The 17,978-nt window shown below is 35.8% G+C and overlaps 3 protein-coding genes across 10 annotated transcripts in view; 2 read left to right on the top strand and 1 right to left on the bottom strand.

Annotated features, from left to right (window-relative positions):
- Positions 1 to 3,177, top strand: part of LOC128221326 (uncharacterized) — a 69,181-nt gene extending 66,004 nt beyond the window's left edge. For all 8 annotated transcript variants that reach the window (XM_052929892.1, XM_052929891.1, XM_052929894.1 and 5 more), the window contains one exon: positions 1,849 to 3,177. In XM_052929892.1, coding sequence (XP_052785852.1) covers positions 1,849 to 2,293 — 445 coding nt within the window. In that variant the 3' untranslated portion in view covers positions 2,294 to 3,177. The remainder of the gene's footprint in view (positions 1 to 1,848) is intronic.
- An 8,307-nt stretch (positions 3,178 to 11,484) lies between these two features.
- Positions 11,485 to 15,281, top strand: LOC128221322 (putative nuclease HARBI1). The gene is made up of 4 exons (XM_052929872.1): positions 11,485 to 12,139; positions 12,615 to 12,750; positions 14,170 to 14,320; positions 14,801 to 15,281. The coding sequence occupies exons 1-4, from the start codon at positions 11,614 to 11,616 to the stop codon at positions 14,996 to 14,998; spliced, it is 1,011 nt and encodes a 336-aa protein (XP_052785832.1). The 5' UTR covers positions 11,485 to 11,613; the 3' UTR covers positions 14,999 to 15,281.
- Positions 15,282 to 15,429: 148 nt separating this feature from the next.
- Positions 15,430 to 17,380, bottom strand: LOC128221321 (uncharacterized). Its single transcript, XM_052929871.1, has 5 exons — positions 17,025 to 17,380; positions 16,660 to 16,799; positions 16,071 to 16,230; positions 15,781 to 15,868; positions 15,430 to 15,604 (listed from the first exon to the last, which is right to left on the bottom strand). The coding sequence occupies exons 1-5, from the start codon at positions 17,315 to 17,317 to the stop codon at positions 15,500 to 15,502; spliced, it is 786 nt and encodes a 261-aa protein (XP_052785831.1). The 5' UTR covers positions 17,318 to 17,380; the 3' UTR covers positions 15,430 to 15,499.
- Between the last annotated feature and the right edge of the window lie 598 nt (positions 17,381 to 17,978).

The raw sequence follows: 17,978 nt of genomic DNA, 5'->3' as shown, positions 1-17,978 counted from the left end.
AATATATGTACTTCTTTTCATATTATTGTGTAACTTTTCTTTTCAAACATATTGGATGTTCGAAAATGAAGACTTAATTATTCAAACTACTACTACTACTACTACTACTACTACTACTACTACTACTAATACTACTACTACTACTACTACTACTACTACTACTACTACTACTACTACTACTACTACCGATACTACTACCGATACTACTGTTACTCATTTTACTACTACTACTACTACTACTACTACTACTACTACTGCTGCTGCTGCTGCTGCTGCTGCTGCTGCTGCTGCTGCTGCTGCTGCTGCTTCTGCTGCTGCTGCTGCTGCTGCTACTACTACTACTACTACTACTACTACTACTACTACTACTACTACTACTACTACTACTACTACTACTACTACTACTACTACTACTACTACTACTACTACTACTACTACTACAACTGCTACAACTGCTACTACTACTACTACTACTACTACTACTTCTACTACTACTACTACTACTACTACTACTACTACTACTACTACTACTACTACTACTACTACTACTACTACTACTACTACTACTACTACTACTACTACTACTACTACTACTACTACTACTACTACTACTACTCCTACTACTACTACTACTACTACTTCTACTACTACTACTACTACTACTACTACTACTACTACTACTACTACTACTACTTCTACTACTACTACTACTACTACTACTACTACTACTACTACTACTACTACTACTACTACTACTACTACTACTACTACTACTACTACTACTACTACTACTACTACTACTACTACTACTACTACTACTACTACTACTACTACTACTACTACTACTCCTACTACTACTACTACTACTACTTCTACTACTACTACTACTACTACTACTACTACTACTACTACTACTACTACTACTACTACTACTACTACTACTACTACTACTACTACTACTACTACTACTACTACTACTACTACTACTACTACTACTACTACTACTACTACTACTACTACTACTACTACTACTACTACTACTGCTACTTCTACTACTACTACTACTACTACTACTACTACTACTACTACTACTACTACTACTACTACTACTACTACCACCACCACCACCACCACAACCACCACCACCACCACCACCATGATGATTTGGGCAATTATATATGATATTTGTTATATGCATAATAATAAAAATCAGACATTTAAAGTAAATCTCATTCCGATAAAATATTTGCTTAACAATTTTGAAAGTGACCATAAATTATATTTAATAACATTTCGTGCTTGTTTTCTTGAGCAAATTATCAAAAAGAGAATATGGACTTCATAATTTACATTGAAGACCTGGCGTTTGTATTTGCATCCTGGTGTTCAAGTATTTCTTGCACTCATTAAAGGGATAATCTCAAAGATTCGTGTTCGGATAATAATAGCGACATTTGATTTTTTTTATTATTATTGTAAACACAAACCATACCGTAAATATACAATTCCCTTTTTACAAACTCTTAAAAAATATATTCAAATACAAAAAAAGAAATATGTTATAGACAATAGCGTTACAAACGATCCCCTAATGCCGACCTACTTTTGTGACTTATTGACATATGACATGCAATATTTCGATATCTGACCCTATAAAACATGATATGATCCTCTCAGGAATTAGGCCGAACAGAGTTTTTATAACACGAACTTACAAAAGCATCAATATGCTTTATTTATCATTTTGTTTAGGGTGAAGGGGTTGAATTCATTTTCTATTAGATTTATTTTCCATCGTAGTACTGTGTATGCCTTGTATTTCGTTGTATTTGACATACTGTACTTCAGAACAAAGCAACTAGGGAAATACTGTTTCTTGTATTACTGGCTGCATTCGGACTGCCATGTCTCTCTTGAAACACCTGCAAGAACATACATAAGTATCCACCCACCAGACACAACGGGATTTCATTCACATCAACCGAACGTGGTACAATCCCTGGAAGAGGATATTAAGCGCCTAGGGAATCCAACTGAGATTATGCCTTTAGTCGGTCTAAATGTTGACGAAATAGATGAATGGTACAAAACAATTGGTGTTCACTTTGAACAGTGGACTGATTATTACCGAATGCTAGAAACTGCTCTCGTAAAAGGATCAGACGACTTCAAGAATTACTTAGCAAAACACAAACCCAGCATTCCAAACAAAATGTGTCCACTCTACATCTATTCAGCTGCCTGGGAACACACATTGACAAACTGCGACAGCTCAAGATGGCATAACGACTGAATATACTAACGTTCCTGAACATAAATTATCTATTTTGCATAGCTTATATTTATTAAGACCAAAGACCTCTCATACTGTAACAATATATATATATGAACACTAATTATTTCAAAGATTTGCTTTTTAATATTTTGTATAATTTTATTGATGTGGTGTGGCGTGTTTCTGGTGTTTGAATTAGGGAACATGGTGTTAATATGTATGTGAATCTAATTCATTGTCGTTAAGGTCCTTGTATTGTGTGCATAGACAGTTTTTCATATTTCGACTACTGGGTTTGTCCCTGTAGTTTGTGTTGTAGCATTGTATAAAATGCCAATACAATATAAATAGTGAACATTTAAGTACTACTTGTGTGCAATATGTAAATCACATGACAGTTAATCATTCCGAATCTACTATTTTTGATTACCGCAAAACAGTAAATTTAAAAATTGTATAAACTGTCTTATGCATCAAAGCTGATATCCTACTATGCAATATATTCTATTTCGTACCTTTTAATTTTACGCTAAAGCACAAGTAGATTGAATAATAATTGGTATTGTCATGACCGATATATTGCATACTACTTAGCATAAGTAAAATAAACTTGCTATACTTCAACACCTTTTATTTGAGTGTGCAAGTGTTGTTTCCCCAAAAAATAAGTAATTGCTTTGATAGTGTAGTTAGCATGTGCACACTTTATGGTATTTTTAGTGAGTTGAACATTTAATAAATGGTACATTAGAAAGTATTTGACTGTAACAGTTCTTTATGTTGTCATGTGTGAACTTAATGATTATATTTTTTGTTGTTTCATTAATTAAGAAAGTAAATAATACAATGCGAAATCCGAATTATGATACTTGTATTCAATCAAACTAGTATTTTAAACAAAATAAAATAACATACCTAGATGTTGTTTTATAATTTTATTTCCTGAATAAAGTGGTTGTGGAAAGCAAAACATAGGCCTATTACATACCCAAAACGTCGAAACAGTACTTGTTACAGAAATGAAAAGAGAAAACAGTAATATTTGACGGTATGTTAAATCAAAACGACTAAATGGATTATTTTATTTAAACTAGGTTCAAACGTGTTGTGTTTTTATCTGTCCCTGTCATGCTACACTATACCAAAATGCATGAGATTTAGTTGTTTCCATCACATATCTTTAAAACTCCATTTCAAAAAGTGTCGGGCAGCATTTGCTCCGAAGAATATATATATTAATAACTTTACATTTGGCATTTAAGGAACCGTTTAGTTGTGTGTTTTTTTATATTGACAAACGAAGGAAGTTAGTTAAAATAAACGTTAATGGAAACTTATATATATTGTGGTTATGTTTCCGGAGAATCACATAGCACCACGAAAGCAACACGTTTACTAAAGATATTAATCACCACACTGTGCTATTAGACTAGTTTTATTTACTTTTCTTATATATTAAATTATGTTCACAAAAAAACAAACCAGATAAAAAAAAATACAAAGTTATACTGGCATGCATATAGATAAACTAAGCCATCCCAAAGAACCGTTCGATTATGTATGCAAAGTATGACATATTGATAATTGAAAAAAAAACAACAACAGTAAAATGTTATCAAACAATTAGAGTTAAAGCATACACTGATGATGAGTTACCGGACCAAAATAATGATGCGAGTTACGTTAGAAATTAAGAAAACAAAAAAACACCGAAACGGAATCACTTAGAAAACTATTTTAAGAAATGGCAGATAATTAATTGATACAGCTTAGTTACAAACATAATTAAACATCATTTCAAACAAAAACCGCAATCAACGAGATGCCCAATATAAAACTTTGGACACAAAAAATGGTTATGCTTTAAAGAGAACGTAGTTGGCGAAATTCGTAAGTAGTGGGGATGAGCAATTTTGAGAAATTGACAAAAGCTATGCGGTTCTCCATTCTTCTGATAAGCCTGTCTGGCGTTCCCGCTCTGCAAGTTTGTTGAGTGCTTAACCAACAGGGAGTTCTTTGAGATCATCAAGGACTATGTGGACGGTAAATTCTTACTCTTATGCTTGTTTATCGTTATAACCACATTAACCTAATGGTTGTGAAATCCTGGTTTGGTGCCATTGCAATTTAGAGACATTTAATCGAAAATAATCTTTACTCGGTTCTGTAGATTTATCAAAGGGATCCTTCCTGCCAGCTGTCTAGCACTGAATTACTGCAATTTAACAATGTCAAAAATTCTCGTTAATAATGTTCCATGTCATATAAGTAGATATTTACATTACATTAAACATATGTGGCAGTAATAAGTCTTCAAGTTTTTTTATGCATTGTATGTACATTTCGACTAATTTATTAAGGTCAAGAAGATTAATTTTCATTTTTATTTAATTGCATTTGTATTACCTGTGTCATTTTTCTGTCGCAAACAACCTCGGATGTATGATGGCTCATAAGTAAAAGTCGTTCACAGAGTTATAAATAATTTTATTAACTACTTATAAAGAGTTGCAATTGACTAAATTTTCTACTATGAAGTTCAAACCGATTCATAGTGAAGTGTATTATTGCATACACATTAAGAATCCTCAGACTAAAGTCTTAATTTTGGGCTACGACCTATTCTTACAAACTCCTGTCTGGTTTGTTTGTTTATTGGAGTTTATCAAGGTCTGCCTGCACCCATTAGCTGAATTATGTCTTGACCCCACCTTGACGCTGCTATCACGACTTCAATAATTTTTCAACACCATTAGTGACAACTGATAGAATTAACAGATATTCGCAGCCAATTTCAGACTTGAGTAAGATACAAAAGATCCGGATGCGATATTTTCGAAGAGACTCCTTGTTTCATTAACGTGCTCGGTGTTAAGTACCGATACACGGGATATGACGAGTTGAAATAGTACTAAGTACACCATTTGCTAAGTACCACTCGCGGCACCAGGGGAGTGGGGGGCACCCGGCGCATGCCTCCTCTATATTAGTCCAATTTACTTTTTATTTCAACAAAGAAGAAACAATTAATTATACGCCCGAAATGCACAATTTCAAACTTGAAATCCTTAAAATATTATTGAGGGAGTTCTCCAAAAACCCTAACCAACACTTTAAACCAAATGAATTTAGGTTCAATGGGAGGGGCACAATTCAAAAGGTTACGCCCCTAAGTTACGCCCCCTCTAACGTGGAATCCTTGAACCGCCTCTGAGAAGTAATCTTTGCACACCGATCGCTAGGCAAGCGAGGGACAGGTACCATGTTTTACCTTTTTTGATTTGACAATGCCGGGCATTTTTCCCTGACCTTCCGCACCCAAGGCGAATGCCCTACTGCTGCAATATTGTGGCTGTCTTATACGATAAAACACAATATTTATTAACTGAATGAACTCAATTATACGCCTTGCACTACATTGAACTAAGAATCGGATAATTTCCTATTTAGCTTTATTGAAACGTCAATAAAGGGTGTAAACTGGACCTCGACGAACAAGTTACATTCTTCTGCCTTACTATCCAAATTAAAAAGGTGTCATGTGCTTTTTTGAGTATATTATTATATCATTGATTATATCATTACTTTTTGTAGTTGTCAAAGAAGACGGTTCAGTGATGACGTCGTAACAGACAATGATAATGACGTCATTGACTTTCCTAGCGGTCCCGATGATGACATCATTGACTTTCCTGGCGGTCCCGATGATGACGTGGATTTCGATCTACTGATTGACGCCATGGGCCTTTCGAGCATTGGGGACGAGATATCGGAAATGACGAAAGGTTGTATTCTATTCGTATCAATATTGCTGTTTGTCAAACATATCTTGTGAGATATCATCAGAAACAACATGTTTCGTCGATATGCTTATGAGGCTATGGTAATGAACGGTATAACATTATTATAGATCATAAGAAAGCAACCTACACTCCCACCGAATGTAGCTGCAGTAAGGTATTTATTTAGTTCAAGGTGTAATCATTAGGAATTTGAATTTTCGTTGGTGTTTAGAGATCCTCCTACTGCCACTAATCCGATACATTTTGCCTGCGTAATATTTTGCGTTTGCTATGCTCTGAATTGAATCTCAAATCGCAGTCATGATGTTAGCTAGTGATAACACGACCGCCGTTTACATATCAGCCAAACCAACATCAACGCAAGCCCTACTTTGTACTACAAACAATTCGGACTACTTTTCAATGAGATTTATGAGTTTACATTATAGATTAGCCGTGTTGTTGAAATCACTGCTTCCATTCTCACAAAAGTATTTAACCACTATCTTTATTTCAGCAACTCAAAGCAGCTATGGTCTAAGCTTGTGGCGCCCCGAAACAATAACTTAACCCATCACCAATACCACAACCATCAATTCCACAATAACTTAAACCATCACCAATACCACAACCATCAACTCCACAATAACTAAAACCATCACCAATACAACAACCATCAACTCCACAATATTTTCTCCTATCTTTAATTGTTATGCAAAGCAAATACCACAGACTATTTTTTTTCATCACGTATACTTGTAGCTTCACAAAGCAGCCATGGTCTAAGCTGGTGGCACCATCAAAACCATCACCACAACCACAGCCCCCACCGCAAGATATGCTAATATCTTATGCTGATAATTGAATATTTCTACGTTACGAATAAATAAATCATTCAAGTGTGTGTAAGCTTATTTATATTCGCACTCGGGCCTTGCCCATTCGGCGAGTGCTCCATTGAGAGTGAAAGTAATTTTAGGTTTTTGGAGTATAGTGCATTGACAGAATGTAACACTATTTACAGCTTCCCTGATTATTTAACGTGCACCAGTGTGTAGCATTGTCACACGGGACCCCCAATTATCGTCCCTTCCGGAAGACGATCAGTATTTTTTAGTGGTGCGACTGGGAATTGAACCCGAGACCCCTGGATTGATAGTCGAGTTTGTTATCACTCGACAAAGAATCCGCCACTGGAACAATCAACTATTGTTTCGTTTCTATATATAGCATGTGTATCGTTTGGCTACCTTTCTGTCAATTACGGGTAAAAGTTGACCATCACGTTGTTTTGTTTCTATATATAGCATGTGTATCGTTAGGCTTCCTTCCTTTCAATTTCGGGTTTGAGTTGACCATGACGTTGTTTCGTTCTATATACAGCATGTGTATCGTTTGGCTACCTTCCTTCCAATTAAGGGTAAAAGTTGACCATCACGTTAGTTTGTTCTATATATAGCATGTGTATAGTTTGGCTACCTTCCTTCCAACTACGGGTTCGTGTTGACCATCACGTTGTTTTGTTAAATATACAGCATGTGTAGTGTTTGGCTACCTTCCTTCAAATTACAGGTTAGAGTAGACCATCGCGTTGTTTCTTTCTCTTTAGAGCAAGTGTATCGTTTGGCTACCTTCCGTCCAATAATGGGTTTGAGTTGACCATCACGTTGTTTCTTTCTATATACAGCATGTGTATCGTTTGGCTACCTTCGTTCTAATTACGGGTTAAATTTGACCATCACGTTCTTTCTTTCTATATACAGCATGTGTATCGTTTGACTACCTTCCTTCCAATTACGGGTTCGAGTTGACCATCACGTTGTTTCGTTCTATATACAGCATGTGTATCGTTTGGCTACCTTCCTTCCAATTACGGGTTTGAGTTGACTATCACGTTGTTTCGTTCTATATACAGCATATGTATCGTTTGGCTACCTTCCTTCCATTTACGGGTTCGTGTTGCCCATCACGTTATTTTGTTCTATATACAGCATGTGTATCGTTTGACTACCTTCCTTCCAATTACGGGTTTGAGTTGACCATCACGTTGTTTCGTTCTATATACAGCATGTGTATCGTTTGACTACCTTCCTTCCAATTACGGGTTTGAGTTGACCATCACGTTGTTTTGTTCTATATACAGCTTTTGTATCGTTTGGCTACCATCATTCTCATTACTGGTACGAGTTGACCATCACGTGGTTTTGTTCTGTATACAACATGTGTATCGTTTGGCTACTTTCCTTCAAATTATGGGTTTGAGTTGACCATCACGTTGTTTTGTTCTATATAAAACATGTGTATCGTTTGGCTACCTTTCTCCTAATTACGGGTTCGAGTTGACAATCACGTTAATTTGTTCTATATACAGCATGTGTATCGTTTAGCTACCATCCTTTTAGTTACGGGTTCGAGTTGACCATCACGTTGTTCTGTTCTATATTCAGCATGTGTTTTGTTTCACTGCCTTCCTTCTAATTACGGGTTTGAGTTGACCATCTCGTTGTTTCGTTCTATATACAGCATGTGTATCGTTCCACTGCCTTCCTTCTAATTACGGGTTAGAGATGAGCATCACATTGTTTCTTTCTATATACAGCATGTGTATCGTTTCACTGACTTCCTTCTAATTACGGGTTTGAGTTGACCATCACGTTGTTTTCGTTCTATATGGCATGTGTATTGTTTGGCTACCTACCTTCCAATTACGGTTCGTGTTGACCATCACGCTGTTTTGTTCTATATACAGCATATGTATCGTTTGACTGCCTTCCTTCCAATTACGGTTCGAGTTGACCATCACGTTGTTTTGTTCTATATACAGCATGTGTATCGGTTGGCTGCCCTCCTTCCAATTACGGGTTCGAGTTGACCATCTCTTTATTTTGTTATATATACAGCATGTGTATCGTTTGGCTACCTTCTTTCCAATAACTGGTTTAAGTTGACAATCACTTTGTTTCTATATACAACATGTGTATCGTTTGGCTACCATCTTTCCAATTGCGGGTTCGAGTTGACCATCACGTTGTTTCATTCTTTATACGACATTTTTATCGTTTGGCTTTCTTCCTTCCTAATACGGGTTTGAGTTGACCATCACTTTTTTTTGTTCTATATACAGCTTGTGTATCGTTTGGCTATATTCCGCCAACTATGGGTTCGAGTTTACTATCACGTTCAACGGTCATCGTCTGTTCCACAAGGAGATTTCACGTAAGCATTAGTGTAATAGTTTAAACATTATACATTTTATAACGATTAAGAAAATTATGATAACTTTAATTGAGTCACTCTCGTTGGCACGATGATGCGCGAGAGGGTAGTCTTGTGTTTTTGGAGAAACCGGAGAACCCAGAGAAAACCCACTGGTCAAGCTTAGTGAACGCTTATCATGCCACACTCAAAATGGCTGGGAATCGAAACCGGGTCACCTTAGTGAGAAGCGAGTGCGCTTACAGGACAACATAGGCATACCTAGTTTAGTTTTTCTTTAAACACCTTTAAAAATGACCGTGCGTCTGACAGAACTTGTTATGGTAGAAGAAAGGGAAACGTTTTCATTAAATCATGTTTTATTTATGTTTTCGACCATTCAGTAAAGCATCCCCCTGCAATATGTTTTCGCCTTCCTGAGATTGGAACGTTTGTGCGTGTCTGTATTGAAGTATACAACGTGAACTTGCACACCAAACACATATGTGTTCGCCAAGTCGGTGTCCTTGACCTTAAGGCTATTTTTTCCAGTTTATATATTACGTCATTTCCTTTTGTACAGATAAATTTTACGTAAATCAAATAGTAATGAAAAAATAATATGTGCTCGTCTGGTTGGTTTTCCTGACCTTCAGGTTTATACTTCCTGTTATATATGACGTCATATTTTTCATGACTGTGACTGTGAAGAAATTTTAATGTATTGTTGTATGATTTTTACTAAACCTTGTTTATTTAAGCCAATTGTATCTGTACTTGTTTTGACATAAATTGAAATGTTCAATTAAAACTTACAGAAAATCTTGCAACTTAGCATAAGCATTTAAACTCAAAATTACACCTTTTAAAGTCAATGTTTGTGTTTAAATATCGGGGTCTCTTCATACTTCAAACATATTGGCTAGTGACATATTTTAAACCTGTTATTTTCTTTTTCTTTTTATTGAACGTTTCCACTCTTGTTTCCATCATATACCACAACAGCATGCTTACCAAATGAATATAACGTTTTAATAACCATGATACAACGTTGTTATATCTCGCGACTGTGGCAGTGAAGAAATTAGAATGAAACGTTACATCATTCTTAAAAATACTTAAGTGAAAAACTACAGAAAAAAGACAAAGACCCGGTTTAATGGCACTGGGTACACACCAAAGACATAGAACACAAAAACAAAAAAATCACAAACAAGAAACATGAAAGAACAGCAAAAAACTTCACAAACAGCACAGTGCATACATAATATATAAACAAACTATGTATGTTTATCAAGGATTGTTAGGTACCGCCTTCGAACAGTCAGTAATATGTAAATTTACTGGGTGGGGGGTTAACTGGTTTACGTGCAAAAACCTCACTACAAATAAACAAATAATAATAAACTAATAAGTAAACCCCAAGCACTTCAATGATAAGAGATCTAAATTTTATCTGCAGACGGAGGAATACAATTTAGAGCACATGATGCAAAAACTTTTCAAAGATAGGATGCAGTCATAGTTTGAAACTATAGACATCACACACAGTCTGCCGAATAGAACAGGAGTTTTAAAACTGTGTGATCATAGAGTTTCATAATCAAATGCATCGTTGCACTAAAACTGGGAACAAATAAAGTTAACATTATTAAAAATAAAAGCGACATAAATGAGCTATTTTCTTCTTCCAAATGATGACCTATGTATAAGTGTGTATGTTAATATAAGCCATTGTTACTTTTTGTTGTGCTATAAGTCAAATTGTACTATTAGATTTTATAAAAGTTGTATAGTTCAGCTAAGCATGACTAACTCAAATATTGCTTTCATGCCCCTTTTGAGTATTGAACATAAATACCCTTGCAATATCGTTGGTGTCATGACTAGTCTTGTCTAAATAGTTTTTATGGGCGTATTATTCCATTGTTATCGGCATTTTCAGTTTGTTATAATTATTTCAAAACCTATTTAAATAAAAACAAATATATTGGCATTTCCTCTTGTCAGTAAGGTTCCTAATATTTGTGTAACGACACCTGCTATACGTAAAAGACAAAGCTAATTTATGTTTTTCGAACTAAATTTCAGATTCACCAATTTAAACTTCATCTGAAAATAGCCTGCTTCCGTATTCCCCTCATCGAGGCTGAGAGAGTCGCCCAGGGGCCGGTTGCTCAAAACCTCAGTTAAATTTAACGGTTCGTTAAAGTTTTAACGGTCCGTTTAATTTTAACTATTATTGGTATGAGGTTGCTCAAAATAAAGTTAGAATTTAACGGCGGGTTTAACGGTTGAACCAGCCGTTAAATGTAACGGAGGAATAGACCTACGTTAAAACATTAACGGAAGGTTTCCAAGATGGCGGCTCTATTTGTAAATCATAGAAAAGTGAAAGAATTTCGGCACACTGCACATGTACAGAATATGCTAGACAATGAGATGTATGCCAGATACAGATATACGAATGGTGGAATAGATTATCTAGAGGATTTGCTGAAGGAATCGCTGGAAAGAACGACAAGAAGAAACAGAGCACTTACTGTTAGACAGATGATTCTGATTACGTTGCGCTTCTTCGCCACAGGAGCATTTTTTAACATCATTGGTGATAGCATGGGCTACCACAAGTGCACTGTGTCACGTGTTGTAGCCAAAGTAACAGAAGCAATTTGTGGTCACATACATCAGTTTGTGATGTGGCCTGATGCCAATGCTCGAGCATGGAATATGACAGAATTTTTTAAGAAAGCTGGTTTCCCGAATGTTGTTGGATGTGTAGAAGGAACACATATCCGAATCCAGGCGCCATCCGAAGACGAACCAGCCTTCGTGAATAGGAAAGGCTTCCATAGCATCAACATGCAGGCTGTATGTGACATCAAAGGTATAAAACTTTGAGTTTTCCACTTTTGTTTTCAGTATTTCCATCTTTTCTTTCGAACGCTTAACATAATAATTATATTGTCAATTCGGCCAAAACACGTCCGGTTAAAGGGCGATACTAAAAGGCTGACTGGAGCGCTGACAGTATACATAAAGAGGGAAAATGCTTACCAAAAATGTTATTAAATGCTGACCAAAATTTAAATAGTGATTTTATATTTATATTAATTAATACAATAATTCAAGTCGACGTACTATATTATTTATCATTTTTTTTGTTAAATAAATAACTCGTAGACATAGGTAACATATGGTACCGTACTCAAAAAGATTTTGTATACAGAGTCTATGCATACAGATTGTGAAGAGTTTGGAAGATGCAGGACGAAGTGAACCATTACCCAAGTGAACCACTGCCATTTGCGGATTCAACTCTGATTATTATTGCACAGTTTAATTGTTTAATCATTTTTCAGGAAAATTTACAAGTGTAAATGCAAGCTGGCCTGGGTCGTGCCACGACGCGCACGTCTTCAGAACGTCGGGATTGGCAGCCAAACTGACCATTGAACATGTGGCGTTTTCAGATGGTATCCTTTTAGGAGACAGTGGGTATGAACATGAAAAGTTTGCTTGAATCCATTAAATTTCCAACTTTATATATCGCAGTAACTTGAAGCTAAGGGAAGTAACCGATACTTTGAGTTTTAACAGTACTTTCATTTAGTTTTTCTTTGCGTTCAAATCGCTTTATGATGGCGGACGGCCAGGGGGGACATCGATCTAAAAATATTAGATTACCCTGGATATCGGTCGTCCAGGTGCTGGAAAAGTGCAAATTATTCCAGCGAAATGGTTAGGGTCATTCAAGCCCAGATTCTTATAAAACTAGGCTTGATCGACCCCAGCTGTGCTCACATATTGAAATGAACGTCAAGATCAGTCGATGTAACAACTGTTTGAAGAATGGAAATGTTTACCGTCCAACTCCGAAAATACGTGAGAAAAAAAATGTTTTTTTTTAATTTCCAAGTACTCGTTATTTTTTATAGCTAATGCCATCCAAAACCAATGTGTTATGTCTCATTTTTTTCAATTTATTTTAAAAAACCGGTTTAATAATGCACCAGTCAATTGTAACCAAGCCCCCCCCCCCCCGGTCCGGGAATAGTGGGGACTTTGACTTTCGGTCCAGCCAAGCCGGGCCAAAATCCTCTACCTGTGGGAAGGAACTGCTCGTGAAACCCCCACCAAATGCCCCTGAACCCACGGGAATCTTATGTTAGGCCCATTCCCGGGAAGACAAAACCACTGCATTCACTCGGCACTGTGGAGCCACCTAGAAGGTAAAAATACGGCCCATTTCCCTGGCTACCCCCGGAACTGGGGGGCTGTGGTTAAAATTGACTGGTGCATAAGTCATTGACAAATTTGTCCAAATGACAAAACATGTGTATCATACAGGATAAGACATGGTTGAAAAATGCCTCTGGTAATTATTATGCGCACTGGGGCAATTATCAACCAAAAGCCATGGTCAACCATGTATTATCTTTATAATTTACATAATAATGTAATAATTATAAATATATAATATTTTTATAATATTTATTTGTCATCTTAAGTAAACCTCACCATGAAGTGTTCCCTTACTTCATAAACCTTGGAATATTTTTTTAAAATAATTTTTAGAATTATTCAAAATGCCAGAAATAATACCTGTTTTCTGACTGAAGCATAAGAAATGAAATACACATGAAAACAAAGGTCCTTATTGATATATACATCAGAAAATGATGCTTTTGTGATACTGTCGGATTACAGCTGATTAATCGGATAATGGATGGATCAGGGTCTCCGATTAATCGATTATGAAAATCCAAGGTGATTGCCCATCACTACTACATAGATAAGATTGATTTTGTTACAGTAATAAGAATATGTATTAAAGGTTCTTTATTGGATGTATTACTTATGAATCAGAGACATCCATCCTTGCCAAGTTGCATTATTATGTCTTATTATATGCAGGTACGCCCTGAAGCCATTCCTCATGACCCCTTTTATTAGGGTTGACAGTGAATCAGAGGAAAGATATCAACAGGCACACACTCGGACTAGGGCCTGCATCGAGAGAGCATTTGGCAGGCTTAAGAGGAGATTTCATGTTTTACATTCAGAGGTACTACTTGTGTATATGAATAATGGTTGTATATTAATTAATGTTATTTATTAGTGTTTAAACTACATGTTGTGTGCCTTACTGTTGACTAAATTTAATTTCCACTTAATGTATTGTGCTAGTATTTAAATCATGAACATATTTTATCTTGTAACTTTTAATGTATCTGGTTATTTTTATAATGAAGCCTATAATCTTATTGCAACCTATGCATTTATACTATAACATGTGATATTATGATCTTGAATCTTTCTTGGTCTTTTGTTTGTATGTTATTGGATAATCTATTATGTCGGAAATAGCTAGTGTTATTTATGATTATCATAACCGATTTTAAATAAGATTAATTTATCTTATCGTATCGTTTCTTAATAGTTATAGTATTAGTACACGCACTTAAACAAACACCAAACCGATCATGCATGTACGCGCACACGTTCAAATATTCACCTTTTTCAATTAAATTATATTATTTTACAGATACGCCTCAGACCAGAAAAGGCATGCAAGGTAGCTGTGGCATGTGTAATCCTACATAATATTGCAGTGGACATGAACATGCCTATGGACGACGATGAGTTCATTCAGCCACAGAATGGGAATGATGGAGTACACCAAGATGGTGGTACTGGCGTTGCCACTAGAGACTTCATTGTGGAAAACTTCTTCTCTGTGTAGTATCGATATATATACCACTGCTATCATAAATGCTCGTTCATCATCACCACTGCTCGTTCTTCATCACCACTGCTCATTCTTCATCACCACTGTTAGTTCACCACTGTTAGTTCATCATCACCACTGTTAGTTAATCATCACCACTGTTAGTTTATCATCATCGCTGTTAGATTATCAACATCTTCATACACCTCTTGAAGTAAAAAATAATAATTCTTACATTGTTTGCTCTTCATTCATAATTGTTTGTGTATTGTGTAAAGGCACTTATTAATGAAAAACAACACCGGTTGGATAAATGGATTTTTTACGTGCTCACTTTATTTTGGCAACTAAGGTAAATCGCTCAGAATGGCCCAAATATTACAGACAGACAATTCACACTGAATTAAACACATCATGTAGGTAACTTTACAAGCTCATACATAAATTGCAAACAGTCAAATAATAAATAAACGCCATGAAAACCAGGATGAAATAAACCATATCACATGTTCATGTTTAACTCTCGAAGAAGGTTGTCCGGATGAATCCGTCTATTTCCTCTGCATCAAGTTTTTTTTCATATTTTTCCATCACTCTCAGCTTCACCCGATTGATTTCCTTCTGTAAAACAAAACAAAACATAAACAACTTTGCCGATTTGGTAATACAATCTTTATTCTTTGGCATATATAATTCATCTAACATATAATTGTTGTGGTTGAAACCCCTTTTGCATTGAACTACATGTACATTTATACTTTTTGTAACATCCTCCGTACCCTGAGTGTTTTTCATACCTCTTGCTGTGCCAATTCCACCTGATTTTGAAAGTATATAATTTGCCAATCAATAAGTTCCTCTGCTTTGGTCTTCCTTCTCTTGACACTATTAACAATAAGGATTATGATAATAAGGATCATAATAATATGATGTTATATCAGTGAACTGAAACTATTGCTAATTGTGACAAAAATTATCAAATAACGTGTGGATTCAAACTGTTAATGTTGAAGTTTACTCAATTGGTGTATATTTCATATATCGTATTTTTACAATGCAGTTGTTTGAATACATGGCAAATACTTACACACGTTCCTGTTTGTGTTCTTGGTAACTGCTCTTTGATGGTCCTGCAGTAGCCTGTGCCGCCATCATGATCTTGGATGGCGGGGGTAACTTTGATGACCTAAGGCTTTCACTCTCCGCATCTTCTTCATCTGTTAAATTTGGTATAAACGAAAGACCATCTGCGAAACAAAATAAATGTTGTAACAATTAAGATAAGGGAGGCAACTGTGTCAACTAGAATTATAGTCAGAGTCGATTTTTTTTCGGACGTTTTAACTTAGACGAAGTATTTGAAGGTGAAGGATGTGAACAACGAGGCACCTCTAATTTACATTGGATTAACGACTTTATAGCAAAATCACCGTTTGGGAATAGATTAAGGTAAGAAATTAATATCGCTTTATGCCTTCTATATATGTATCTTGGCCTGTTACCCGCCTTCTTCAATTATAATCAATATTTTCCGTTGGAGGATTTTGTTACTAAAAATAGAAACACAATATGTATACGAGGCTATGATTTGTTTATTTTAACTAAGAGATTCCCTTTCATTTATCAGACGACATTAGGTTTTATATATCAAATTATCATGTTTATCACGAAATTACCTGGCTCATCAGAGTCCATTCCACCTACAACTCCATTGAAACTGGCATCAGCATGTATAGATACAATTCTATTGGCTTGATCTGTAGCCTTCTTTAGCGTGTCAGTACCCCGCCCACTCTCTCTCCGCTGGAGCCTTTCACTGTTATGACACAAATTAAAGTATCAATAAAGAGTTTGAATAAACAAATTTAGTGTTCCTGGCCAAATTTTAAGCTTTACTCTGAATCAAAAATAACCTTTTCATTTAAACATGTATATTAAGTTGTTTTATGAATAAAAAATGCAATTAATTCAGTACATCTGTCATGCTGAATATATTTCAAAATATTAACAATAACACTTTTTAAATATAATATCAGACTACCTTGTTATCTCAGCCTTGGCATTTTTTCGCATGTTCTGCCATTTAACACTGATTTCATCGCCAGTCCGAACAGCACACCCCAGGGCAGAACATTTGACACCTATTTCTTCCCATTTTCTTTTCTTTTTCTCATTAGAAATTTTATCAGTAAATTTGTTAGTCAGCATTTCCCTTGTATCGAAGTCTCCCATACATTCCTCTATAATCAAAGTTTCACTAGCTGTGAAATTAGGTTTTTTTCTCCTTTTTTGTTTTTCAGTATCATAAGCAGAAGACTTTATGATGTCGGCCATCTTGGATGCTGAATGATGGTGACAGATGAATTATGGGACAGGAAGTTGGATTTAATTGACTGTTAAGCATTTAACGCTAGCGTTACTAAACGGCAGCGTTAAATAGCTATGATCAACAATAATTAAACTGACCGTTAAGTAACAGTCAGTTATGGATTTAACGGATGGTTAAGGTAACGTACTGTTAAATTTAATTGAGGTTTTGAGCAACCGGCCCCAGATGTTGGAGTCACGTGACTTACACGCGGCATCACTTGCAGAAACAAGATCCACCAATGGTAAGCGTGTACGGTTGTGTATGTATTAAGCTATTTTGAAATCATTATCATCAAAAAGTACTTAAGTAGTGAGAGTTATCTGGTGGTATTGGTGTCCGCCTCTCTCACCCAACAGATCGAGGGTTCGATCCCCATTAATGTTGCTTTCTCATGTTTTTTCAAAAAGGTCACACTACTGGTTTCTGCCCAGGAAACGGACGCGCGCGTGATTTTTAAAGCTTTTAGATGTCGTCACAAACGAGCTAAAATAAATCCGTGTATACTAAATCTTACCTTAAAAACCAACACTATTGAGCACATGAAATTTATTTATCCAGTTGGAATTAAAGTCACTGTTATGTCGTGTTAATAACAAAAGGCGTGTTAAGTACGAATAATAACAT

The sequence above is a fragment of the Mya arenaria genome, chromosome 16, assembly GCF_026914265.1.
Source record: "Mya arenaria isolate MELC-2E11 chromosome 16, ASM2691426v1".
Lineage (NCBI taxonomy): Eukaryota > Metazoa > Mollusca > Bivalvia > Myida > Myidae > Mya > Mya arenaria.
This window is presented reverse-complemented; position numbering and strand designations above follow the sequence as displayed.